The 26,201-nt window shown below is 50.6% G+C and overlaps 1 protein-coding gene across 8 annotated transcripts in view; it reads right to left on the bottom strand.

The window, feature by feature from the left end:
- The window catches only part of CSNK1E (casein kinase 1 epsilon), a 38,726-nt gene that overhangs the window by 8,665 nt on the left and 3,860 nt on the right, over positions 1–26,201 (bottom strand). For 2 of the 8 annotated variants that reach the window (XM_066258203.1, XM_066258263.1), the window contains exons 1-6: positions 18,894–19,173; positions 15,208–15,295; positions 4,696–4,806; positions 4,424–4,572; positions 2,577–2,805; positions 824–994 (exon numbers count right to left, since the gene is read on the bottom strand). In XM_066258203.1, the coding sequence (XP_066114300.1) occupies positions 824–994; positions 2,577–2,805; positions 4,424–4,572; positions 4,696–4,806; positions 15,208–15,283 (736 nt within the window). In that variant the 5' untranslated portion in view covers positions 15,284–15,295; positions 18,894–19,173. Of the gene's footprint in view, positions 1–823; positions 995–2,576; positions 2,806–4,423; positions 4,573–4,695; positions 4,807–15,207; positions 15,296–17,513; positions 17,535–18,314; positions 18,611–18,666; positions 18,686–18,893; positions 19,174–26,201 lie in introns of those variants that run through there. The other 6 variants (XM_066258257.1, XM_066258248.1, XM_066258234.1 and 3 more) reach the window with 6 other exon arrangements.

The raw sequence follows: 26,201 nt of genomic DNA, 5'->3' as shown, positions 1-26,201 counted from the left end.
GACCCCAACTTCCCTAGAGAAGGGAAAGAAGCTAGGAATGGAGTTAATAACTGACATGCCTGCACGATGAAGCCTCCACTGGGTTTAGAGACCTTCCCGGTGGGTGACTATGTCTTACACCAGCACGGGGACATTCCCCAACTCCAAGAGTACAGAGACTCCTGCACTCAGGACCCTCCTAGATCTCGCCCTGGGCATGTCTTCATTGAGCTGTCCATCTGCATCTTTTATCGCACCCTTTAATAGGCTGGTAAATGTGCTTCCCTGAGTTTTGTGAACCAATCCAGCAAATTTCCCAAACTCAAGGAAGTCAAAGGAAGCTCAGAGTTATAGCTAATTGGTCACAAGCCCAGGTGGACTTGCAGTTGTCATCTAAAGTACAGTGGGAACAGTCTTGTGGGACTGAGCCCTTAACCTGTAGGATGTGACACTATCTCCAGGTAGACAGTGTCGGAATTGAATTAAATGGTAGGGCACCCAACAGGTGTTGCGGAGAATTGTTTGGTGGGAGGAAAAAAACTCCACAAATATGGTGACCAAAAGTGTCAGACGTGAAGTATTCCGTGAGAGGGTAAAGGAGATGCAGGGGAAGGACTACCTCTTCCTAACCCTCTGCCAGTGAGAGATGAGGCAGGAGCACGGGCCGGGGATGCTGAGGATTCCACAGCCAGGCCTCCACTGTACCCGAGTAGTGACAGAGAGCTGTAACATTCTGGTGCCAGGGGCAGTGGTAGCCCAAAAGGGACTCTGTGCAGCTTCATCTTCCCCTTAGAAAGGGCCTCCGGGGTCCCCAAGCTCATCACTCCCCTGTTGGGCTACTCACAGGGATAGCCTTTGCAGAGGACCTCAATGGGTGTCGACATCTTCTTCTCACTGATTCGCTCGTACTTCTGGCGTTTGGTGGCCGCTTTGAGGCCCTGCCAGGGCAGGGAGCCCAGGTTGAAGTACATGAGCACGTAGCCCAGACTCTCCAGGTCATCGCGACGGCTTTGCTCTGCACAGAGGGACAAGGTGAGGGCAGGGTCCACTCCAGCTCCTGGCCAGTGGGGACCAGGACCCCCTCCTCCAGGACATGCTCCTTGACTAAGAGGCAACAGCCCGTTCTGTGTACCCAGCACTCCTCCGAAGTCCTCCAGTCACATGCTGGCTTGCTGCAACGCTGTTACAAACAGACCTTCTAAAGAGAAGTAACCTAAAGCTGAGCTTCTCAACCCAATCTGGGCCTAATTTTTCCAGGGCAGGTACACACTCATTCCACAACTATGTCGTTGGCACACCAAGGCCTCCTTGTCTGGCCTACCTATGGATAGGGCACAAGCTGTAGCATCAGGCAGGGCTGGGGTGTCAAATCGGCCTCAGCACTTGCTAAGCCACATGACCTTAAGCAACCTGTACTACTCCCGTGAGCCTGTATTTCCTTCCCTTTTTTTTTTTGAGAAGTATTTTTTAAATTTGACTTATTTTATAAAGAAAAAGAGAAAGAAGCATTAATTTATTATTTCACTTAGTTGTGTACTCGGTGTTTGCTTCCTCTATGTGCAGAGATCGAACCTACAACCTTGTCATTTTGGGACAATACTCCAACCAACTGATCAGCTAGGGCCTGAACCTGTGTTTTTCATCCTATAAAAATGGGGAAACTAGGTTGGCCCCGGCCGGTTGGCTCAGTGGTAGAGCGTCGGCCTGGCATGCAGGAGTCCCGGGTTCAATTCCTGGCCAGGGCACACAGGAGAAGCACCCATCTGCTTCTCCACCCCTCCCCCTCTCCTTCCTGTCTCTCTCTCTCTTCCCCTCCCGCAGCCAAGGCTCCATTGGAGCAAAGTTTGCCCGGGCGCTGAGGATGGCTCTGTGGCCTCTACCCCAGGCACTAGAATGGCTCTGGTTGCAACAGAGCGACACCCCAGATGGGCAGAGCATCGCCCCCTGGTGGGTGTGCCAGGTAGATCCCGGTCAGGCGCACGCGGGAGTCTGTCTGTCTGCCTCCCCGTTTCCAACTACAGAAAAAAAAAGGGGGGGGGGAACTTCTATCTGATCAGGTGGTGGTGCAGTGGACAGAGCACTGACTTGGGACACTGAGAACCCAGGTTCAAAACCTTGAGGTTGCCGCCTTGAGCACAAGCTCATCCAGCTTAAGTGCAGGGTTGCCGGCTTGAGCATGGGACCATGGATGGACATGGCCACCTAGTCACTGGCTTGAGGCCCAGAGGTCACTGGCTTGAGCAGGGGTCACTGGCTCAGCTGGAGCCCCCTGGTCAAGGCAGGTATGAGAAAGCAATCAATGAACAACTAAAGTGACACAACTATGAGTTGATGTTTCTCATCTCTCTCCTTTCTTGTCTCTCTCTCTCTCTCTCTCAAAAAAAAAGAAAAAAATGGGAGGGGGGACTTCCTTGTTCACTCTACAAGGCTGCTAGGGGTGAAGTCAGGCACGTGAACATGCTCAGCATACCACAGCTCTCCGCTGAAAGGGGAAGACGACTATGTGGCAAGCCAGGGAACTATCCAGGCTGCAGAAAGCCAGGATCCTGGTCAGCAAGCCCATGGGTATACTTTGCCCCTGGGCCTCACTCACTCACCGATGCCCAGGTGGGTATTGATGGAGGCATAGCGAGCAGTGCCAGTCAAATTCTTGTTTTCCCGGTAGGGGATGTGCTGGTGGGTTCGGGCGTCCCGGTACTTCTTGGCCAGGCCGAAATCAATGATGTACACCAGGTTGCCCTTCTTCCCCAACCCCATGAGGAAGTTGTCGGGCTTGACATCCCGGTGTATGAAGTTCTTGGAGTGGATGTACTCAATGCGGCTGATCTGAAGGAGGAGAGGGGACAGTAAGTCACTCAGGAGTATTCCATGAGGGGCATTCACCAATTGCTGTGCGCCAGGCCTGGAACTGGGGGTTGAGGGCCAGGGAGAAAGATGTCTGCCACTACATAAGATGATTTCAAGGGGCAGGTCAAGGAACACTTCCTGAAGAAAGTGTCATTTGAGAGGAACTCTGAATGAGGAGTTCACCAAGGCTGCTGCCAGCCAGGAAAAGAGAGCACAGTAGTATGAAAGCTAATGGCAAGATGTAGAAATCAAGCCTGAAAAGGCATCTGGGTTGCTACAGAAGCCTCTCCTGCCGGCTCTACAACCTCATAGGACTTGGGGAGCCGAAGTCAGAGAGGCATTTTAAAGGTTGTCCTGACAATTAGATTAAAAGGAAGGGGAGGCGAGGGAGCCTAAACTTGTCAAGGATAACAGAGATAAAGCACAAAAGACAGGATCTGTTCCCTGGCTTCCAAAGTACACCAATGTCAGGCAGACACACAGGCCCTTCTTTAAACAATTTGTAAAACGAACCTAAATTAACATACTATATGCACATAATATGTCCCCTGGTGGGTCAGTCCCCTGTCTGGGCCTCAGACTTCTGTAAATCAAAGACTTCATTTGGCTGAGTATTTCCTAAACTTTCTATGAGTGTCATATCCTGAGAATCTGACTACCCCCCTCGCACACACACATTAACCTAAGATCACAGGACGCTGATAAGACTCTGCAGGCCAGCCACAGACCCAGAGCCCTGTGTAACAAGATCTCCACACACCATTCCAGGTCCAAAAATTTATGTTATTTATTTATTTATTTATTTATTTATTTATTTATTTTAGGTGAGAAGAGAGAAGATAGTGAGGCAGACTCTCATATGCGCTCCAACCAGAAACCCCATTGTGGGCTGACGCTTGAGTACTGAGCTATTTTTAGTGCCTGAGGCTGATGAGCTCCAATGGAGCTATCCTCAGTGCTTGGGCCACACTTGTAAGTGAGTCACTGGCTATGGGAGGGAAAGAGGGAGAGAAGAGCAAGAGAGAGGGGGAGAGAAGCAGATAGTCACTTCTCCTGTGTGCCCTTAACAGGAACTGAACCCAGAACATCTATACAACAGGTTGATGCTCTATCCATTAAGCCACCAGCCAGGGCTTGTTTTATATTTTTTAAAAGTTTTCCAACCTTGAGTTTATAAAGGGCTTTAGAAACTAAGGATTGCTGGTCAGTGGGCGGGCGCCTGCTCTGGTCAAGGTACTGTGCAGTGTCCCACTCGACCCCATAACAACCCAACAAAGGGGGGACCTTTATCTGAGGGCAGAATCCCAGGCCCTTCCACTGGAGCCTAACACAATAGGTCTGCAGTTGGGCCTGGGGATCTGCACTGTACAACCCGTCCCCCTAATTTTACAGCCAATGGTTAAGGTTCCTGGGGCCAGGAACCAGGCCTGTCCCATGTCCCCATTACTGCCTCCTGCTCCATCATCTTCCAGAGGCAGGATGCAGGGCTGGCACCCTATGACCACTGGCATGAAGGGGAGGCAGAGGCGGGAAGGGAAACAACGAGCCTCGCAAGAAGCACAGTTCCCTGTCCAGGGCAGGTTGGTGAAGGACTCACCATCTGGTCTGCCAGGAGCAGCACCGTCTTGAGGCTGAACTTGCGGGAACAGAAGTTGAAGAGGTCCTCAAGGCTGGGCCCCAGCAGCTCCATGACCATCACGTTGTAGTCACCCTCGGCCCCACACCACTTGATGGATGGAATTCCCACTATGGGCCAAGAAGCAGGGCTGTCAGGAGAGGTCCTTCCAGAACCCAGACCAGCCTCCAACCCCACCCGGTACCTGCCCCTCTCCTCCCGCCCCCACCCCACACGGCTGTCCCAGCCCTCACCTCCTCCCTGCATCATCTTGTAGAATTTGCTCTCAATGTGCAACTGGGGGTGCTTCGTTTTCACACATTCAAGCTTGATGGCAACTTCTTCACCGGAAGCGATGTTGGCACCTGCCAGGGATGGGAAAAGCAGGGATCAGGGTATTTCAGCTGGACAGGCAGCTCTAAGCCAGCACCAAATCATGTCTGTACCTGAGCAGCTGGCTTGGTGCCCCTTGGGAGAGGCGGCAGAGGGCTGACCCCTGTATCCGAGGGAAGTGGAGGGTGCTGTGGGGAGAGAGGGGCACCTGACCCAGCTTGGGTGGGAGGGGAGAGCATAACTGCAGCCCGTGCAAAGGGAAGGAAGTGAGGAATGAGGGACAGTTCAGAGAATCACGGGCCGCTGCAGCAGAAAAGCAGATTCAAGGGGGGGACAGGCAGGGCTACGAAAGGCTCACAGACCACGTAAAGGGAAACATCCTGGAGGGTAGGGACCACTGAGTTGGAGTGAGGTGAGGCCAGTGGGGTAGTGGGCTACAGAGGAGAGAATGGGGAGGGGCTAAGCTTGATCTCAGAAAAATTATAAAGATTCAAAGCTAGACTGCACCTTGCTTCAGTTTCCCTAGCTATAATAAGAGGTGGGCTGAGCTGGAGGGCTGGGAGCAGGGCTGAGAGGCTGTCTCCATCTCGGGCCAGCTGTGACCGTACCTGCTATACTAAAACAGTGCGGTCTTAGCACACAAACAGACAAAACAGAAAGTCTAGAGGACACGACCGTGGGAGGAATTTAGGAGAGGATAAAATTGGCACCCCAAATCAGGGGAAAGACGGGGCTGTGCAGTAAATGTCCTGGCAATGACTGGAAAGCCATGAGGTAAGTCAGCAAAGCTCACACCACACACCAGGAGAAATCCCAAGTGGACCAAAAGTATGTATTAAAAAAATAAAATAAAAAAATGGTGCCCAGGCTGGTTAGAGCATCATCCCGACATGCCAAGGTTGCAATTTCGTTCCCTGGTCAGGGCCCATACAGGAATCAACCAATGAGTGCATAAACAAGTGGAACAACAGATCGATGTTTCTCTTTCTCTCAAAAATTAATTTTAAAAATCTTTAATGGTTAATTTGGGGGGGGGGTAGAAGAAGGTATGGGGGGATTAACAGTGATAGAGACTTGACTTGGGGTGATGAACATATACAGTACACAGATGATGAGTTATAGAATCATACACCTGAAATCCTGTATAATTTTGGAGGTTTTCAAAAAAATTATTGATTTGAGAGAGAGAGAAAGAAAGAAACATTGATTTGTTGTTCCACTCACTTATGCATTCATTGGTTGATTCTTGTACATGCCCTGACCAGGGATCAAACCCACAACCTTGGCATAGTGAGACAACGCTCTAACCAACTGAGCTGCCAGGCCAGGACTGACACCTGTACAATTTTGTTAACTGGTGTCACCCCAATAAATATAAAATTAAATTAAATTAAAATGGTTGTGGCCCTGGCCGGTTGGCTCAGTGGTAGAGCATCAGCCTGGCGTGCAGGGGTCCCGGGTTCGATTCCCGGCCAGGGCACACAGGAGAAGCACCCATCTGCTTCTCCACCCCTCCCCCTCTCCTTCCTCTCTGTCTCTCTCTTCCCCTCCCGCAGCCAAGGCTCCATTGGAGCAAAGTTTGCCCAGGCGCTGAGGATGGCTCTGTGGCCTCTGCCTCAGGCGCTAGAATGGCTCTGATTGCGGCAGAGCGAAGTCCCAGATGGGCAGAGCATCGCCCCCTGGTGGGCATGCCGGGTGAATCCTGGTCGGGTGCATGCGGGAGTCTGTCTGACTGCCTCCCCGTTTCCAACTTTGGAAAAATATAAAAATAAATTAATTAATGAATAAATAAATATTTAAAAATTAAAAATAAAATAAAATGGTTGTTACATGAATTTTATCTCAAATTTTTTTTAAGAAAGAGGAAAGGAGAGAAGAACGAAAGCAGTTTTATTTTTCTCAACTTCAAAACATACCGCACCAAAATACAGATAGCTTAGGGATTTAATATGTGATAAAAGTCTTTAACAAGCCTGACCAGGCAGTGGCGCAGTGGATAGAGCGTTGGACTGGGATGCAGAGGACCCAGGTTCGAGACCCCGAGGTCGCCAGCTTGGGCACGGGCTCATCTGGTTTGAGCAAAATTCCACCAGCTTGAGCCCAAGGTCGCTGGCGCCAGCAAGGGGTCACTAGGTCTGCTGAAGGCCCGCGGTCAAGGCACATATGAGAAAGCAATCAATGAACAACTAAGGTGTCGCAATGTGCAATGAAAAACTAATGATTAGCCTGACCTGTGGTGGCGCACTGGATAAAGTGTCAACCTGGAAATGCTGAGGTTGCCGGTTCAAAATCTGGGCTTGCCTGGTCAAGGCACATATGGGAGTTGATGCTTCCTCCCCCCCTTCTCTCTCTCTCTCTCTCCCCTCTCTATAATGAATAAATAAAACCTTAAAAAAAAAAAAAAGAAAAACTAATGATTGATGCTTCTCATCTCTCTCCATTCCTGTCTGTCTGTCCCTGTCTATCCTTCTGCCTGACTCACTCTCTGTCTCTGTAAAAAATAAATAAATTAAAAAAAAAAAGTCTTTAACAAAATGGAATAATTCAAAATGTCAATAGTGGTTATTACTGAGAGGAAAGCAGAGGACAGGGCGAAGTGGGCTGCCAGGGTCCTCTTCAACAAGGGTGCCAACGCCATGCACATATTTCATATGTATTCTTTTGTATTCACTCAACGTTTAATAAAAAATTTAAAAAATAAAACAATGAATTGTTAGAGGAAGGGAGAATTGTCTTTTGACTTTGGGGTAGGCAAGGTTTTTTTTATCTGACTTAAAATCTGGAAGCCATCCAAAAAAAAAAAAAAGAAAAGAAAAAAGGTTTCCTCACCTCCGAAATAGGAATCCCCTCTCCATCGCAAAACCACAGAAACCAAGTCCTCAGAAACACATACTTGTAACCCTTCTCAGGGGCAAAGAGCTAATGTCACTTCACTAATCTAATATAAACAGCTCTTACAAATCGGTAGGAAAATGATCAAAGACTCATAGCAAATAGGATACAGAAGTCAAACAGACACTCTACGGAAAAAGAAGTCATTAAAATAAAAATGGCTTACTCGTATAAAAAGTTGTTTTCTACCTCCTTGTAAGAAAGATACAAATTAAAATGATCCTGAAAGACCATTCACTTTTCACCTACGGCTGGCAAACATCCCACCATAAGATAACATGCATGTCTGATGTGGGGCAGTGGGCACTTTCCCCCAGGCAGTCCAAGGGTGAACCTGCAAATCCCTGTGGGGAGGCAATCTGGCACCAGCCAGCTCCCACTTTTGAGTTTTCTGGGCACCCTTGCACGGAGCAGTACAAGGCCTGGACCAGGCTGTGGGCTGTTTGCAATAGCAGAAGCTTGGAAACAACCCAAATGTCCATCATTCTGGGGACTGGTTAAAGAATGGCCCCTCCATAAAATGAAATACAATGGAGAAAGAATGAGGAAGCTCTCTCTGTGCAGAAGTGGAAAGATCTCAAAGATACAGGAAGTGAAAAAGCAAAGTACAGAACACTATGTATTATACACTAACTATCCAGTTAAAAGGAAAAAAGGTGGAGAGATAATATACCACTCACAAAAATTAAGGGATATTTCAAAATGAATATGAAGCAACAAAAAAGCATTTGATTTTTTTTTATTAAACAAGAACATCAGAAAAGCAAACGACAAATCAAAGAAAGATGTTTTGATTATGCCAATGAGATGCAAAACCAACTTTTATTTCATTGGTGAAAAGGCACTATACAGAAGGCTAAGTAAGAGTACAGGAACTGCGAGTTTCCTGATCCCCTAATTTTTGTGAGCAGCTGTATGCATCTGTGTTTGGCTGCATCCACATAAACACTGAAAAGAAACAGGAGAACCAGTAATAACTGAACCCATCCTGGTAGGGAGGGAAGGGAGAACATCTTACTGGATATTATGTTATGTGTAATCATTTTTTTCTACACCTTTGTTGAGATATAACTCAAATACTATATAATTACGCCTTTGAAGTGTACAATTCAGTGGTTTTTATTGTACTCACAAGATTGTGCAACAATTACCACAATCAGTTTTAGAACATTTTCATCATCTCAAAACACCCATGACCCTTAGCGGCCACTCTGCATCTTCCTTCAAGTCCCCAGCAATATACAACCACTAATTTACTGTCTGTCTCTAGGGATGGGCCTATTCTGGACATTTCACAGAAAAAGAATCATACAGTACGTGGTCTTTTGTGACTGGCTTCTTTCACTTAACATGTTCTTATGTTTTGGTTTTTGGTTTTGTCTGCTTTCATTTTTGAGCCACATAAAATAAAATTCAAGTTAAAAAAATAAAATAGATTACTAAGTCCAGTAAGCAATGGGAAAGAAAGTGCTCTGAAACTATACAGTGCTTTTGACACATCAACACTCATCGTTGGGGGGAGTCACACATGTGTCCGGGGGACAGTGAGCATGTGGCAGGGAGGGGAGCTGGGGCTCACTGTAGTCCGCTGGGCTAGCCATGCCCCCTCTCCCCGTCCACACAAGAGCCAGAAAGCAAAGCGGTTAAGAGTGTCGGCTTCAGAGCCCAAATCCTGATGATGCCACCTCCTAACCAGGGGACCCTAGCAAGTCACTACCCCTCTGAGCCTCAGGCTGCTCACCTATAAACCAGGGATAACAGTACCTAGCTCATTAGGGGTTTTTTGTTTGTTTGCTTGTTTTTACAGGGACAGAGATGAGAACCATCAATCATCAGTTTTTCGTTGCGAGACCTTAGTTGTTCATTGATTGCTTTCTCATATGTGCCTTGACCACAGGCCTTCAGCAGACCGAGTAACCCCTTGCTCGAACCAGCGACTTTGGATCCAAGCTGGTGAGCTTTGCTCAAACCAGATGAACCCGCACTCAAGCTGGCGACCTTGGGGTCTCGAACCTGGGTCCTCTGCATCCCAGTCCAACACTAGCCACTGCGCCACCGCCTGGTCAGGCCTTATTAGGTTTTTTAAAGGAGTCAACAGGCTTAGCAAAGGGCTGGCATGTATAGTGCCCAGGAACATCAGGTCTGATGACGAGTACCAACTCCTGGGCTTCAAAGGTGAGCCCGAGGCACCCAGTCATGTGTAGGACAGTGGAAGGAAAGAAATAGGGAATAAGAATAAGAACACAGTGGAGCCTGACCAGGAGGTGGTGCAGTGGATAGAGCGTTGGACTGGGTTGCAGAGGACCCAGGTTCAAGACCTCGAGGTCGCCAGCTTGAGCGTGGGCTCAACTGGTTTGAGCAAAGCTCACCAGCTTGGACCCAAGGTCGCTGGCTTTAGCAAGAGGTTACTCAGTCTGCTGAAGGTCCACGGTCAAGGCACATATGAGAAAGCAATCAATGAACTAAGGTGTCGCAAGGAAAAACTGATGATTGATGCTTCTCATCTCTCTCCGTTCCTGTCTGTCTGTCCCTATCTATCCCTCTCTCTGACTCTCTGTCTCTGTAAAAAAAAAAAAAAAAAAAAAGACAGTGACCACAGCATATGCAAAGGCCCGATGGGAGGGGGTTCAGTGAACCCAGCACTGTAGCTAAGATGATGATGAAAGAGGGGAACAGGGGAGAGATCGAGTCTCAAAGGCTAAGCAAAGACCCTGGCATTTAGTCTGAGACTCCAGGAGCCAAGTACAGATGCCTGATTACAGGGTTTCTCAGCCCCCGAAATACTGACAGTCTCTGCCATGGGGCTGCCTTGAGTACTGTATGGTGTTTAGCAGCATCCCTGACCTCTACCCACTAGCTAACAACAGTATCCCCCTTTCTAGAGTAGAAACAACCAAAAATGCCTCTAGACCTTGTCAAATGTGAGACAAAATCCCCTTGTCCTGAGACCCACTACTGTAAGGACTGGAGAAGGCCAGAGGGAGACAGAAGGCTGCTACCACAGTCCAGACAAGAGCTGATGGTGGCCCCACCCAGGCAAGGGCACGGCCTTCAGTACTCAAGATTCAGCAGATGTGTATGCGGAGGAGTGCTGTTGAGAGCGTCCTCCCACAACATGGGGAGGTGGACGGTAGGAGCCCTTTCCCCCTGAACTCTTACACCATCCTACATGTATACTTACTGTTTTAGAAACTGAGAAACCAAAGGTCAATGATTAAACAGCACACAACTCTGGGACAAGGGCCCACATGTTTAAACAATCTTCTGACCCCCACCAAGTGCTTGAAACCTGTCACAGCTGCCTCCCCCAATGGGGTCCCACCACAACTAGACCCTTTTGCTGCCTCTCTAAATTCTAGTGGGAAGCTGCCAGTCTTTTCTCTTTTCCCTTAATCCTCACAACCACTGTGCTGAGGCTCAGGGAAATTAACTCACTGGCCTGAGGTCACAAAGAAGTGGTTGCAATAGAACTAGGATTTGAAACTAAGCCCCAAAACCCCTGCTTTTATCTCTATTCCAGTTCCTTAGCATCTCACGCAGTCAAGCAACAGACACACACTGAGCCGTGGGGCCAGCTGAAGTGGCCCTGCCTGGAGGAGCTCAGCTCACCCTCCGTGGGAGGAAGCAAGGCTAATTGTGACTAAGTGAAAAGGGCCGGGACAGAGGCAGCAGAGGACAGGCCAGTTTGGAAAACAAACTTGGACACAGAGAAGGGCTTGGACCTGGCCAGTCCTTGAGGGTCTGGGATCTTGAGAAGTTCTAGGAAGGGAGAGGGTGACCAGCTTCACACAGGAGCTTGCTCAGACAGCCACACAGACACATGGACACAATCAGGGAGCTGGCTGGACTAGAGGCGGAGGACGAAGCAGTCCCATAACCACCTGGTGGGGAGTACCATTCCCTCTCCATTTAGAACCAAGGACCAGAGACTAAAAGGTCTAGAGTTCCCAACGGCACGTGGCCAGTGATTGGCAGAGTGGGCACAGGCTTGGCCAGCTCTGGACCTCATGTAGCCAACTTGAGGCCCTAACAAAGCTGGCCCCTCTCTCCTGACATCTCCTTAGGATGTTGCCAGGAGTGGGGGAAACGGACTCGGAGAGGAGCTGCGGGCCTCATGGCTGCATCTACAATGTGTCCTCCTTCAGTCAATCCTGGAAAGCAGGGCCTGGAGGCCGCGCCTAGCCCCACCTGCAGAGGCCATCTGGAGTCAGGCCCTGGCACTGGCACTGCTGACAAGAATGTGGCCAGAGCTTTGAACAAAGGAAGCCAGCAAGGCCAGCCAGGGAGGCCCTACAATCACCACTGTCTCCTTGCCAGCAAAACAGGGGCCCAGGAATAAGCTGGCAGACTGTGTCAGACTGGGGCCCCCAAGGCCCATGTACCCAGTGAAGGCTGGACAGCCAGGGGAAAACTGACTCCCTCCCTCCCCCTTGGCCCAAGAGGACCCCGATCCTTTGACAGTAGCAAATCCCAACTAAGACCATGGGTTAAGGGCTACAATGAAAAGGCACAGCTGCTGGGCCAGACATGTGCAGCTGTTTCGCACACTATAACCTCATTACTTCTCACTGAAGGCCTCACACCCCCATTTTATAGATGGGAAAGCCAAGGCTGGCAGAGGTCACCACTTGCTCAAGAGCACACAGCTAGGAAAAAACATGCCAGTACTCACACCCTGGTAGAATTTCCTCCAAAGCCTATACAACAGGAGTAAGTCTGGCTCTAGTTTTTAAAATGAACTAGATCAGTGTGTTTCAACTGTAGGTCCACAGACCACGGTTCACCAGAAAATTTGTGCTGGTTCGTGAAAGAATTAACCACCCTGATGTACGAAGAATATAGGCCCAGTGATCTTAGTCAAATTCACTTATGCTCAGGGTGACTGCCACTTATAAGCCTGTATCATTGATGAAAATGCTATTGAGGAACTTGAAGCCTCACTCAAACAATCTTTTGCACTGTGCAGAGCATTTACAAATCACGTGCGAAAAGCATTCACACAAACGTATGCAGTATTCAATGCACTGGACATGGGGAACTCAGAAATCAAGCACCAGTTTGTAGCATGTTGCACTGTTATACGTGGTAAGAGAAAGCTTTACTTGCCCGACCAGGCGGTGGCGTAGTGGATAGAGCGTTGGACTGGGATGTGGAAGGACCCAGGTTCGAGACCCCGAGGTTGCAAGCTTGAGCACGGGCTCATCTGGCTTGAGCAAAAGCTCACCAGCTTGGACCCAGGGGCGCTGGCTCCAGCAAGGGGTTACTCAGTCTGCTGAAGGCCCGCGGTCAAGGCACATATGAGAAAGCAATCAATGAACAACTAAGAAGTCGCAACGCGCAACGAAAAACTAATGATTGATGCTTCTCATCTCTCAGTTCCTATCTGTCTATCCCTCTCTCTCTCTCTCTCTGTCTCTGTAAAAAAAAAAAAAAAGATAAAGCTTTACTCGTTGTATGTTTCCATTTCCAGCTGGATAGGTCACTGGTGTTCAAAAGTAAAAAGGCTGAAAACCCTCCAAACTACAGGACTTCTAGATAAACAGGAAATCCTGCCCCCAAGGAGGTCCACCACACAGTCTAGAAACACTGGCTTTCTGAGCGCCCTTGACCCATCCCTCCCCACTCTGGGTCTCAGTTTCTCTTTAACAAAAGGCCCTGGACTGGGTGTTGTCTAGGAGCAGGTGTGCATCTGTACCAAAAGCTGCCACTCCATACCCTCTGCCCTCAAGCCAGTGGTACCGGCTTTAGCCCTGAGCCCAAGAGCCTCCATGTATGTCCTTCATACAACAGCCCAATTTCACAAACAGTGAGGATATGGGTACCCCATTTCACAGATGAGAATGCTGAGGCTCGGAGAGACAAAGTGACTTATCCTAGGTCACACAGCAATGAGAAGGTTTTGGACCTGGACCTGGACCTGCCCTCAAATAACAATCTCCCTCTATTCTTCCCTAAATGAGGCCACTTCATATACCTTTGCACGTGACAGCCATTTCCCCATTCATCCATTTGAGAAGCTTCACTAAACACCCAGTTTAGGCAAGTCACGTGCTGGGGACTAGAGTCAGAGGGTGGGAACAACCCAACGCCTGCTGTCCCTGGAGGAGCTAAGAGTCACAGAGAAAAACCTTTAAAATAGCTCCAACCTGCACTGTTCCTTCTGCTCTGAGCTCCAGCGGTGTTTACAGAGGAGGACAAGCTACTAAGTACTCGGCAATGAACTGCACTTCCGGCTGGCACTTCAGTTTATGATGCTTTCCCATGCTACGGCCCATATCACTTCTGCCTCGTGACAGCCCTTCATCAGCCAGGCATCATCATCACACAAACTTTCTAGATGGAGACACTGAGGCACAGAACAGCCACATGAAGCCAGGCCTGGAACCCTGGTCTGATGTCTGCTTCCCATGCTGTCATTCATGTGGAGGGTATGGATATAAAGGAAACCTTTCCTAGTTTTTGAGAGAAACCTTGGGGGGGGGCCTAACTTGACCATGACGTTCCTGTTTGTTGATGTGTTAAGTGGGGACAGCACAGTGCCAACTCTAAAAACCAGCTCCTATTCAACCAGGGTCCTGCCCAGCACAAAGCATGTGCTTAGAAAACGTGTGCACCCCTCCCTGTCCCCTCTGGTGGAGAGGACGTAGCTCACTGATTAGCAGAGTTCATACCCAAGAGGGCATGGACCCCTATACCCTGAGTTCTGTATCAATGAGCACAGCAGATTGACCTGTCGGTCTCCTCCCCCAGAACAGAACTTACTTTCCAAGGACAGAGACAGGAGTGAGGGTAAACATGGGGGATAGCCAACTTGTCCTAATAAGTCCAACTTGCAATTATCAACAGGATCCCTCCCTTACAAACCAACAACTTCAAAGGAAGGGCTGATTATGCCCCTCAGGTGGTTAAAAAGTGACATTAGAAGCCGCGAGCCTCTTTACTACCAGGCAAGGACAGGGACGAGATGTCAGTGGTTTGTTTAAAACAATAAAATGAGAGCAAACTCAGATTTTCAACAGGAAGCACATCCGGAGAAAGAAATCCTAAAAGCTAAGACCCCCGTCTCCCCCGAGGTTACTAGGGAGCCTGCGTCATTCGGAAGCCTGTCTGGCTGAATTCCAGGACCCTGGACTGCAGGGAAGTGGTCTTGCTGGAGCAAGCAGTAGCCCAGGCCTCTCTGTCCAACAGCATCCTATTCCCTGGAGACGAGACACGGGGTGCTCATCCAGCCTGGGCTTTTCCCACGCCCAGCTAGAGACCCACGGCATCCACAGCTGGAACCAGAGCTAAAAATACCCTCCTGCGCCCAGGCTGCAGCAAGCAGGAAGCTGTGTGAGGAGCCCTCTGCGTGCCTCACCCCCACCTGCTGCTTCCACCCCCACCTGGGATGGCCCTAGGAACCCAATGACTGAAACAGGCCACTGCAGCCTGAGAGCCAAGTTCCGACTTCAGAGCCTGAAATCCGGATATCGTTCTGCCGCCCTGTCCCCAAAGTTGTCCCAGGGTGCCAGAGCCACTGAGCTGGAGCCAGGGACACTTACCCAGGTAGATATCTCCAAAGGACCCACTCCCAATCTTCCGACCCAGGCGGTATTTATTCCCCACACGGAGCTCCATGATTCACTCTCACTGTGGAGGGAAGCAGAAACACTGGGTCAGAGAAGCAGGGAGCTGGGCAGGGGGCCTAGCCTGCTGGATCCCATCCTTCCCCCACCAAAGGCCAGGCAAAGCCACAAGACACTGGGAGGCCAGCATCCTCCCTCCCACTGTCCAGGAAGGGATGCCGCCTTGCTTGGCCTGATGGCAACCAAGTGTCAGGTGGCCCAAGAACCTCCACACGTGGGCAATGGCTGAGGCAGCCTTAGAATAGGTGTCAGCAGAGCCAGGCTGAAGGTAGAATTGAAGACAAGACCCAGGAGGAAATTTTGGGGGTCCCTCATTTGAAGACCCTTCAATAGGAGCCATTCAGGGACAAGCCAGTCACAATAAGCCAAGGCCCTGAAAAGGAAAATCAAGGACAAAGGGGGTGATGGGGAGAGGGGATGCAGGAGTTGATCTTCCTGGTGGGTGCTACCATGGCACTCACCAGCAAACTTCCATTCCCAGGGATAGGAGGAAAGTTGAACAGAGGATCCTGAAGAAGTTCCTCATTCCCTTTAGGACTCAGAAATTACAGAGTAGCCATGGCCCCACCCCTACCCCAGGGTTCTAGTGCCAAGAATTAGAGGGCAGACCTCACCAGTCTGCAGTGTGCCCTGCAGGAGACATCTTTTCCTTCTACCTTTGTCTCCTCTTGATCTCACAACACCAACAATCTCACACAAGCCACTCTGTACATACTTCTCTGCATGGACTGTTTGAGACTGGATTCCTTCAAGGCTAGTACCCTTGCAGTGATTTTCAACTTTTGTTTCTCACACACTCATAAACTAATTACTAAAGAAAAAGGGCCCTGACCTCTTCTTCTTTAGTAACTAATTTATTTGTGCCATGAGATGAAAATGATTGTATTTAGTCAGGGGCACTAACCTTAGTAATTAGTGTGTGTTTGTGCCATGAAAAAAAAAAGGTTGAAAATCACTGCGAGAGGGTCTTCTAAGGGGGCAACTGAACAAGTGAAAGAAACCAAAACCAGATTTTTGGCCTCTAGCTTCTGAGCTTCTGTGGGGTAGGAGGAGGCTGGGAGAGGGATCTGATGTGAATAGCTTTCCTAGGTCCAGTGCCCCAACCTGGTGTCAAAGCCTGTGGGGCATCAGTGTCCTGCAAGAGAACTCTTTATTCTGGCATGGAACAAAGGTCTGGGCACTCTGGGATCCTGACCAGCAGAGGAGGAAAAGGCCATTGCCAGGAAGCCATTTCTGTTGTAGGGAAAGACAGAACAGTGAACTATGAAATTGGGAGAGGGATGAGAGACCCCTATGATCTCAAGAGTGTCTACAAGAGGACCAGTGCAGAGGAATATCAAGAGGGGTCTCCATCTGCAGATCTGGAACTCAGGCCCAGAAAGGCCACACATCCCCTGTCCACCCCACCGTATACCAACAAGTTAGGCAATCACCTCACCTACAGCCTACATGGGGTTCTTGTCTCCTCACCCAGAGGCCTTACATCCTCACTTACTTCTTGCCTGGGCAGGCAAAGAGGAAGACAGAAAAGCAGCTGTGCCAGGCACAGAAGTTCTCTGCCCCTTCCCCAGACCAAGCGCTAGCCCCCAGGGCTAGATGCACCTGGGAAGGATGATGGGAGAAACCTAGTCCACAGATGGTCACACCAGAGTTCTCTGCCCCGTAGAGGCAAGGTGTCAATGACTCCTGCCCAGGAGAGGCATTCAGCTCCCCAGCACCTGGCTCCCAGGGAACCGCCACTAGCCCTTCCCCAGTGGCCACAAGGAAGTAGCCTCCACCTCAGGGCTGGCCAAACTCTGGGCTCTTAACCAAGGGCCTCTGTGCACACGCCTGGCTGGCCCCCGCTGAGGTGCCAGGACTGCCAGCTGCACACACTCCACATTTGCAGGAAACCCACACACCACACACCTCACATCCACACTGTCCTGTGTGTACACTCCAAAAAAAGAAGAAAGCAGGGCACCATGAGCCCCACTGGGGGGGAGGGGCAGCTGCGGGTGCGTATACACACAAACACCCTCCCCCAAGTCTGTGCTCCGCCAACGCCAATTCAGAGACCACACATGGCAGCCGGGAAAGCCGCAGGTTCGGAAAGGAACATAAATACACCCGCATCCTATATTACATAAATACCCACGCCGGGTTATATAAATACCCGTGCCCTCCGTCTGGGTGTCTTACATAAATACACTGCACATGACCCCCAGCCCCTCCCCACTCACTGGGCTGCCGGCAGGGAAGAGAAGAGAAGGTGCGAACCATCCGCCCTGCAGGAACCAGGACTGCTCTGTGTACTGGTCACCAAGACCCCGAACTACCCCAGCACCACCAACCCCCTCAAAAGCCTCCCAGAAGAGAGGAGAAAAGGATTGAGTCAAGAATGGGACAGGCTATCCCGTTCTTTGCTGCTTCTCCCTTGGGGGTTGGGGGCGGGGAATAAAAAAAGTATTTTTTAAGGCAAAAAAAAACAAAAACAAAAACCAGACATGAAGACTCTAGAGTTTCAGCTAGTTACAACAATTAGACAAACTACCAAGCAACACAGCACACAGGCAGTTTTCTTGCTCCCTGTCGTCGTCCCCCCCCCACCGCCCCCGACTCCCTCAGCCGGGCCCTTGTCCCTAGCCTAGACCATTAAAATTAAAATCGGAAGAACACCCTAGACAGAAGGCAAAAGAGCCATAAACACAGGCACTTTGGGGTGCAATTTAAGATACTCTAGATCCCCTTCCCCTCTCCCCAGATCCTTATCCCCTAGGGAGGCTGCACCAAAAATATGCAAGAAAACTAAGGGAAAGTTGGGGCGGGGGCCACCCCACTTTGAGTCTGGGTGTAAAGAGGAGCTTGGGAATCCTCTCTCTAGAGATACCCAGGCATACACAGAGTTTTATGTTCCACAGAGACTTGCAAAACATGGATGTCTCACAGGCAGAAATGGGAGAATCCGATCTGATAAATAACCCCCACCCCCTTTCTTTCCCTCCACAAAGGAAAACAGAATCGGTGGCTGGATGACTACACACCCCCTCATCTCAGGGCCTCCAAGCGCCCCCATCCAACCTGCGCGAGCAGCCTTGCTGACCCCCAGGTCTGGAGCACGGAGTCAGAAGAGAAGGAGGCGCTGCTGACTGTCCAGTGAAACAGACAGAAGCCCAGGGTTTGGCAGGGAAGCTCGAATCAACAGTGTCGGGTGCCCCCAGTACACCGGTTCCGGACCCCCCTCTCTCAACGTCCCCAAATCACAGCCCTAGGTGGCCGCTGAGGGGTGGCCGCCTACGCTGGCTGGGACCTTGCGGGGTCCAAGCTGGGGGAGGGGGAGGTGGGCAGGACTGGAGGGGGTGTCCCCCCGCTCAAGCTTGCAAAATAATAAGTCACCCTCCTTCTCCTCCTCCTCGGTGGCTTCAGCCGCGCCTTTGTCCTCGCTGGCCGAGCGGGCGGCGCCCGGACTGCCCCCCTCCCCCCCAGTTCCCGAGTGCAAATGCCCCAGTGTCCGCCCTCCCCAGCCCTCCCTTCCTTCTCGCGCAAAAACAAAGGGGCGGGGGGAGCCCCGTTTCCCCTCAGGTTTGCGCCCCTCCGCGAGCCCCTGGTGCCCCAATATTTACCCCGCCAGTGAGGCGCCGGTGCCGGTCCGCTGCTCCGGGGGCTACCGTGAGCGGGGGGCGGCCCGCCGGGCCGGATGGCGGAGGATTCGCGAAGCTGCCCGGCGCGCCAGCCTCTCCCGGCCCAGCCGCCGTGCTCCGCTTCGCTCGCCCCGGCCGGGATCTGGCTCTGGGCACTCACCACCACAGCCGCCTCCCTCCTCCGGGCCCTCCAGCCCGCCCGCCCCCGCCGCAGGCTCGTGCTCCCGCCTGGCGCGCACCCGCAGACTCCCATTGAGCCCCGGGCCCGCCCGCTGATGTCATCCCCGGCCTGCCGCCGCCCCGGAGGATTTAAAGGGCCCGCATCCTCGGCTCCCGGTGACGCTGGGAGACCCACAATAGAGAAACACGGCCCTCCCAGCTGCACGAGGAGCGCCTTGCAGGAACATAGTCTTCTGGGTGGGGCCCAGGAGCACACACAGACACATCCTGAAAAAACGGGGTGGGGTTGGGGAGGACGGAGCACAAAAAGCTGGGATGTTCTTGACTCAAAGCCTCCTCTCAAGCCCCCCTCCTCCGGCTCTCGATCCACTCACAGCATAGCAGTGGCCCCTCCGAAGGCTAGTAGATAAGGCGTGACTGCAAAAGGAGAGTGTTTAGAGTTGGGGATCACTCCAACTTCGAACTCTGAGAGTTGCAGAGATCACAGGTCAGACTGATTCAGGGGCAAAAGATTTGACAGGACAAGAGATGTAAGGATAAGGACAAAAGATCTCGAGAAACCCCTGGCCTGGTAGCTCAGTTGGTTAGAGCCTCCCAACATGCCAAGGCTGTGGTTCGATCCCAGATCAGGGCATAGAAGAGCATCAACCAATGAATGCATGGATAAGTGGAACAACAAATCGATTGTTTTTCTTTGTCTCTCCATCTCTCTCTTCTGCTCTCTCTCTTTCAAATCAACTAAAAAAAAGGTTCAGAAAGGCACAGCTATACTCTCTCCCTTGGAAAAATAAAAGGCAAAGACTCTTTTCTTCTCCCTCCGCCCTTTTCCAGCTGCTTAAAACTGTGATGGGCACAGACCACTCTCAAGCCCTACTCCTATTCTTACTTGTTTGATGAGGGACCCACACACTGCCTTAACACCAACCCTTGCTTGAGTCAGAGTCCTGTGTTCTGGGCTTGGGCTTCCATTCGTGGAAATCAGAAAGGATGCCTTCCTCCTGGGTTCATAGGGAATTAACTTAGGCTTCCTACCGGCTTCCAGAGTAGCCATGAAAGAAAGGTTCCAGGGCAGAGTTATTAAAATAATAGTATTTACACTAGTCCATGCAAAGCTCCAAATTATGACACACATCCACTCACACATACAATTGTGACTGGACACACAAAATGCCCAGTGCACTGTATCCAATTCCTGAAGCATGGTCCCTGCAGAGTCACTTCCATAATAACCACATCTTCCTTCGATCCTAAGGGACTTAGTCACACACTGGCCAGATTGGTGGAAGCCCCAGAGACCAGGCTGTCTGTAACAGAGCAGGAAACTAGCCCAGAGAGGGGAAGAGTTTTGCCCAGGACCACACAGCACAGCAAGATGGCTCTGTTCTCCCAATGGTCCCCAGAAAGCGAAGTCTATTATGAGTTAATTTCTAAGAGCAGGAGAGTGAGGACAAGCCTCCCAGGAGAGGTCTGCTGTAATCAACTGGGGACCTGTTCTCAGTACCACCTTTGCGGGAACAAGAAAGGAGGGGGCCGGGGGAGGGGGGCACCAGCCAAGATAATAGGCTTTGCTTGGCCTGCCTGGTGCTTTTTGTTGTTGTTTTTTGTTGTTTAATTGATTCCCAATGTTTCAAAATGGAAAGATTTCATATTACAGGTCCATATTCCCTATTTTTCTTGAAGCACTGGGAGAACTGGCAACTCTGGGCCCAAACTTACACCAGGCCATGACCGCATTTAGCTGGCCTGAGCAGCAGCCACCCTCCTTGGTCACAGCCCAAGGGTTCAATCTTGTTTCCTCAAATCAGCTGGCTTTACCCATATTTATGACTCCCTTCATCCCCTGGAGGTCCCTACGTGTGACCCTGTGCTAGACACCAGCCACCACACTTCACCTCAATGCCCTTCCCTTCATCACCGGTTCTCATCCTGGTCTCACTAACACTGGATCTTGGATCTCTGCTTCAAGGGTCCAGGGATGCCTGCCTGCCCCATGGCCACACATTCTCCTAAAGTGAGACACAGTGCCCAGGTTGGGGCCCTAGGCAGAGAGGCCCTGGCACACTGAGCAGGGGTGGGGTATACCCCTGCATCCCCCAACCTTCCAACCTGGGTCCTGCTTCCCAACTACAAGCCCTGCCTTTCTGGAAGGGCCTAGTACTTGTGAGCACTTCTGAGCACCTGGTGCAGGGAGAGGTGGTTATCTCCTTTAATCCTCTGAAACACAAACAGATTAAATACTACTCTCTTCTTTAGAAGAATCTGAGAAGAAATCTGAGGCTCCTAACAGTGCTTGCTTAAGGGCACACATTAACCATCAGTTTTCCCTCCTAATCTTGTCACATGCTTCCCTCCCCATTTCAGAATTTGAAACCATCACTACCACCACAGGGTTGAAAATCCTGGTCAGTTCCCTGGGCCAACCAGTTTGTTTGTTTGTTACAGAGAGAGAGTCAGAGAGAGAAATAGACAGGGACAGACAGACAGGAACGGAGAGAGATGAGAAGCATCAATCATTAGTTTTTCATTGTAACACCTTAGTTGTTCATTGATTGCTTTCTCATATGTGCCTTGACCACGGGCCTTCAGCAGACTGAGTAACCCCTTGCTCAAGCCAGCAACCTTGGGTCCAAGCTGGTGAGCTTTTGCTCCAACTGGATGAGCCCACGCTCAAGCTGGCGACCTCGGGGTCTCGAACCTGGGTCTTCCGCATCCCAGTCCGATGCTCTATTCACTGCGCCACCGCCTGGTCAAGCCCAACCAGTTTTAAGACTCACTCCTCCCCACAAAGGCCTGCTCCTCATCTCTCCTGAAGTCCCCACCTATTGTCTCCCTTGGAAAAAGCTGCCCAAACCCCACCCCTGATTAGCTGCATTGTGGACCCAAGTTATCCTCCTTCCTACTCACCTCAAAGAGCAACCCATGAGTCCTTCTAAGAGCTTTGCAGCTTAGCTATAAGGAGAAACATAAAAGCCAACTGAGGAATTAAGAAGGTTCCAAAGACAGCTTCTGGGTCTGACTTCTCTCCAAATTAGATTTTCAGTAATTCCTTCTGGGACTCAACTCCCAACTTTATTTTTTTATTTTATTTTATTTTATTTATTTATTTTTTTTTAGATTTTATTTATTCATTATAGAGAAGGGAGAGAGAGAGAGAGAGAAGGGGGGAGGAGCAGGAAGCATCAACTCCCATATGTGCCTTGACCAGGCAAGCCCAGGGTTTTGAACCAGCAACCTCAGCGCTTCCAGGTTGACGCTTTATCCACTGAGCCACCACAGGTCAGGCCCAACTTTAAAGCCCAAGGTGTAGCCAACTTGAGTCCCCTTAGCCCCTATCTACATACCTCCCCACCCACCCATCTATGCACCCATTCAGAAGATGCAGTCAGGCTGGGAACAACAGGTGTCAGTGAAGTCTCTGCTCACATGGGGCCCACCTGGGGGTTCAGCTCCCTCTGTACTGGGTCAGAAAGAGCAGTCCCTTAGCACCTTTCCAATCTGATGTTTGTACCTGTTAGCTTAGCACCCCAGGACACTGGGCGAGGGATCTCGAGAACAGCCTGAACTGCCACATCGTAAGGCTGTCACAGATGAAGCCAGTGATGAGAGAAAGATTTCAGTCCTCCCAAAGGGATCGGCAGTCCGAGTCTTGAGGTAGGCACCATCACTTATGACAAGTCAGGTCCTTACACTGGCCCTACATAATGTATCCCCTGAGGCTAGAGGACAGCCAGCCTCAGGGCCTTAGCCTTGGCTGTTCCCACTGCCTGGTATGCTTTTCCCTCAGATATCGCATGCTCCTTCCCTCAACTCCCTGAGGTCTTACTCTCAATTTGCCTTCACAGAGAAGCCTTCTAGTCCTCCCAATTTATGATTACTATTGCTAGGGGACTGCATACCCCCCTTCTCTGCCTCATTTTTTCCCTAGCACTTATCACACTAACATATTCTATATGGTACTAATTTGATTTTTTTTTTGTCCAAGTCTCCCACTATAATATAAGTTGCATGAAGGCGGAGAGTTAATGTTATTTGGGGCACCACTGTGCCCTCAGTATCAAGAACATTGTCTGGCCTGACCAGGCAGTGGCGCAGTGGATAGATTGTCAAACTGGGATGCGGAAGGACCCAGGTTCGAGACCCCGAGGTTGCCAGCTTGAGTGCGGGCTCATCTGGTTTGAGCAAGGCTCACCAGCTTGAGCTCAAGGTCGCTGGCTCGAGCAAGGGGTCACTCAGTCTGCTGTAGCCCCGGTGGTCAAGGCACATATGAGAAATCAATCAATGAACAACTAAGGAACCGCAATGAAGAATTGATGTTTCTCATCTCTCTCCCTTCCTGTCTGTCTGTCCCTATCTGTCCCTCTCTCTGTCTCTGCCAAAAATTAAAAAAAAAAAAAAAAAGAACATTGTCTGGCTCTTACGTGGTATTCAACAAATATTTGCTGAATGAGCAAATGGATGAACTGTGAAGAGACGGCCTCCATTCTCTCTGACAAAGCATTAGGAGCAATATATATATATATTTTTTTACATAGGCAGAGATAGACAGGGACAGACAGACAGGAACAGAGAGAGAGATGAGAAGCATCAATCATTAGTTTTTCATTGCGCGTTGCGACTTCTTAGTTGTTCATTGATTGCTTTCTCATATATGCCTTGACTGCGGGCCTTCAGCAGACCGAGTAACCCCTTGCTGGAGCCAGCGACCTTGGGTCCAAGCTGGTGAGCTTTTTGCTCAAGCCAGATGAGCCCGCGCTCAAGCTGGTGACCTCGGGGTCTCGAACCTGGGTCCTTCCGCATCCCAGTCCGATGCTCTATCCACTGCGCCACCACCTGGTCAGGCAGGAGCAATATTTTTATTGAGCTCCTACAGTGTGCCAGGCCCTTTGTGACATGCGTTACCTACATTGGATCACTCAACCCTAACATCCCCCCTCAGCGGAGGCTGTGGCCTGGCAGAGCCCACACCCTTAAACACGTCACCCAGGCTAGTGGAGAACACAATGCAGAGACAAGTCCCCATCCCCCTCCATCACATCTCTGAGCCCTCTACTAGAGAAGCAATTCTGGGCCCTAGTCAGAAGCCACAAGGGCCCATGGGTCCCTTTGTTCCAACTCCATCATTTTACAGGCAGAGAGGCTGAGACCCAGGGAGCCTTGCTCAAAATCACAGCAGGAGCCCAAGACAGCCCATGTGGGATAAAAAGCTGCCTTCAAATGCTGACTCTGCTACTATTTAACTGTGTGACTCTAGGAAAGTCCTTTAAACTCTCTGAGTCTCACTTGTAAATGGGGAAGATACAGATAGTCGTCCACAAAAACAACAGCCCAGAGAAGCCCTGAGTGAGAGGAAGATGTTGATACTATTACTACTCTGAGGCGCAGACATGGACTGAAATCTGGGCCACCTGCCTTGGAGTTCTTCCAGCACACAGGCTGTTTCCAGCTTCTCTTTCCCTCTTTTACCTTCCCCTGCAGGGCCCCCAACCAGCTGCTCGAGGTGGGGTGGGCAGGAGGTGTACAGACCTATGTGACCCAGATGAGCCACTGGCCTTGCCCACCCTTTCTCCTTCCCCGTGGTCTTGGCTCTAAGAGGCCCCTGCAGGAAGTTGCTCTAGCTTCCTCTTTTCAGCAGCTACTCATCAGTGGCCACACAGGCTCTGCTCTGCGAGGTCCCCCCAGACCTGCCAGCCTGCAGATGCTGCTGTAGTGCATTTTCCTTGCCCAGCGAGGCCTCAGCTCCATGCCCCCAGACCCACCCATGATGTCCTGCCCACTCTGCCTGCTCCCAGGGCAGTGCTATCTCCCATCAGCGCCTTGGCCCTGGGCTGTCCAGACTCTGCTGTTTTCAGACACTTCTCCCAGGTGACCCCACCACATCATCATGTCCGGTCAGGTCATCTCTCCTCCTCCTCCTCCATCTTTAGCAGAGAGGCAGCAGGGTAGAGTTGCAAGAGCCCCGGACTAGGGGCCTGGATCCCAAGTTGGAGTATCAGCTCAGCCAGCAAATTTCAGTAGAAATTTGGAGAATTCACAGCCCCCCTCTAGGGGACTGAACAAGGAGATCTAAAGCTCTTTATTCAGTCTCCACATCTGTAAACTAAGGGCTGGACTGGAAGGTGAAGGCCTATACATTCGATATCCGGAGTACTGTGTTGAGAAAGATCCTGAGGTCACACACATCTAGGCTCAGTGGGAAAGAGTTCTCCCCACCCCCATATTCAAAACATGTGCATTTCCTATCAGCTCTGGGCTCCCAACCATATTCTGAATCCAACCACCTCTCGTGTGTATCTTTATTTCTTTCCTTTTAAAGATTTTATTTATTGATTTTAGAGAGGGGAGAGAGAGAGAAAGGCAAAGGTGAAGAGTAGGAAGCATCAACTCATGGTTGCTTCTCATATGTGCCTTGACCAGGAAAGCCAGGGGTTTCAAACTGGTGACCTCAGCATTGCAAGTCGATGTTTCACCCACTGTCAGGCACATGTGTATCTTTCACTTGGACACTACATCTCTTATTAGTGAGATCATGTTCCTCTGCTACTGAAAACACCAGTGGTGGCCCTGGCCGGTTGGCTAAGCGGTGGAGCGTCGGCCTGGCGTGCGGGGGACCCGGGTTCGATTCCTGGCCAGGGCACATAGGAGAGGCGCCCATTTGCTTCTCCACCCCCACCCCCTCCTTCCTCCCTGTCTCTCTCTTCCCCTCCCGCAGCCAAAGGCTCCATTGGAGCAAAGATGTCCCGGGCGCTGGAGTGGCTCTGGTCGCAGAACATCGCCCCCTGGCGGGCAGAGCGTCGCCCCCTGGTGGGCGTGCCGGGTGGATCCCGGCCGGGCGCATGCGGGAGTCTGTCTGACTGTCTCTCCCCGTTTCCAGCTTCAGAAAAATACAAAAAAAAAAAACAAAAAAAAAAACACCAGTGGCTCCCTCTGTCCTTAATGTGAAATCTACGTTCTTTCCCAGGCCTGTGATGATCTGGCTAACAGACCTCATCTTGAACCTTGCTTCCTTCCAATCTTCTTTCATTGCATCACACCTCAGGACCTTTGCACATGCCATTCCTTCTGCCTAGAATTACCTTCTCCTAGATCCTCTATGGCTGCCTCCTACTCATG

The sequence above is a fragment of the Saccopteryx bilineata genome, chromosome 1, assembly GCF_036850765.1.
Source record: "Saccopteryx bilineata isolate mSacBil1 chromosome 1, mSacBil1_pri_phased_curated, whole genome shotgun sequence".
Lineage (NCBI taxonomy): Eukaryota > Metazoa > Chordata > Mammalia > Chiroptera > Emballonuridae > Saccopteryx > Saccopteryx bilineata.
The sequence above is the reverse complement of the archived record's forward strand: the minus strand, read 5'-3'. Positions and strand labels throughout refer to the sequence as shown.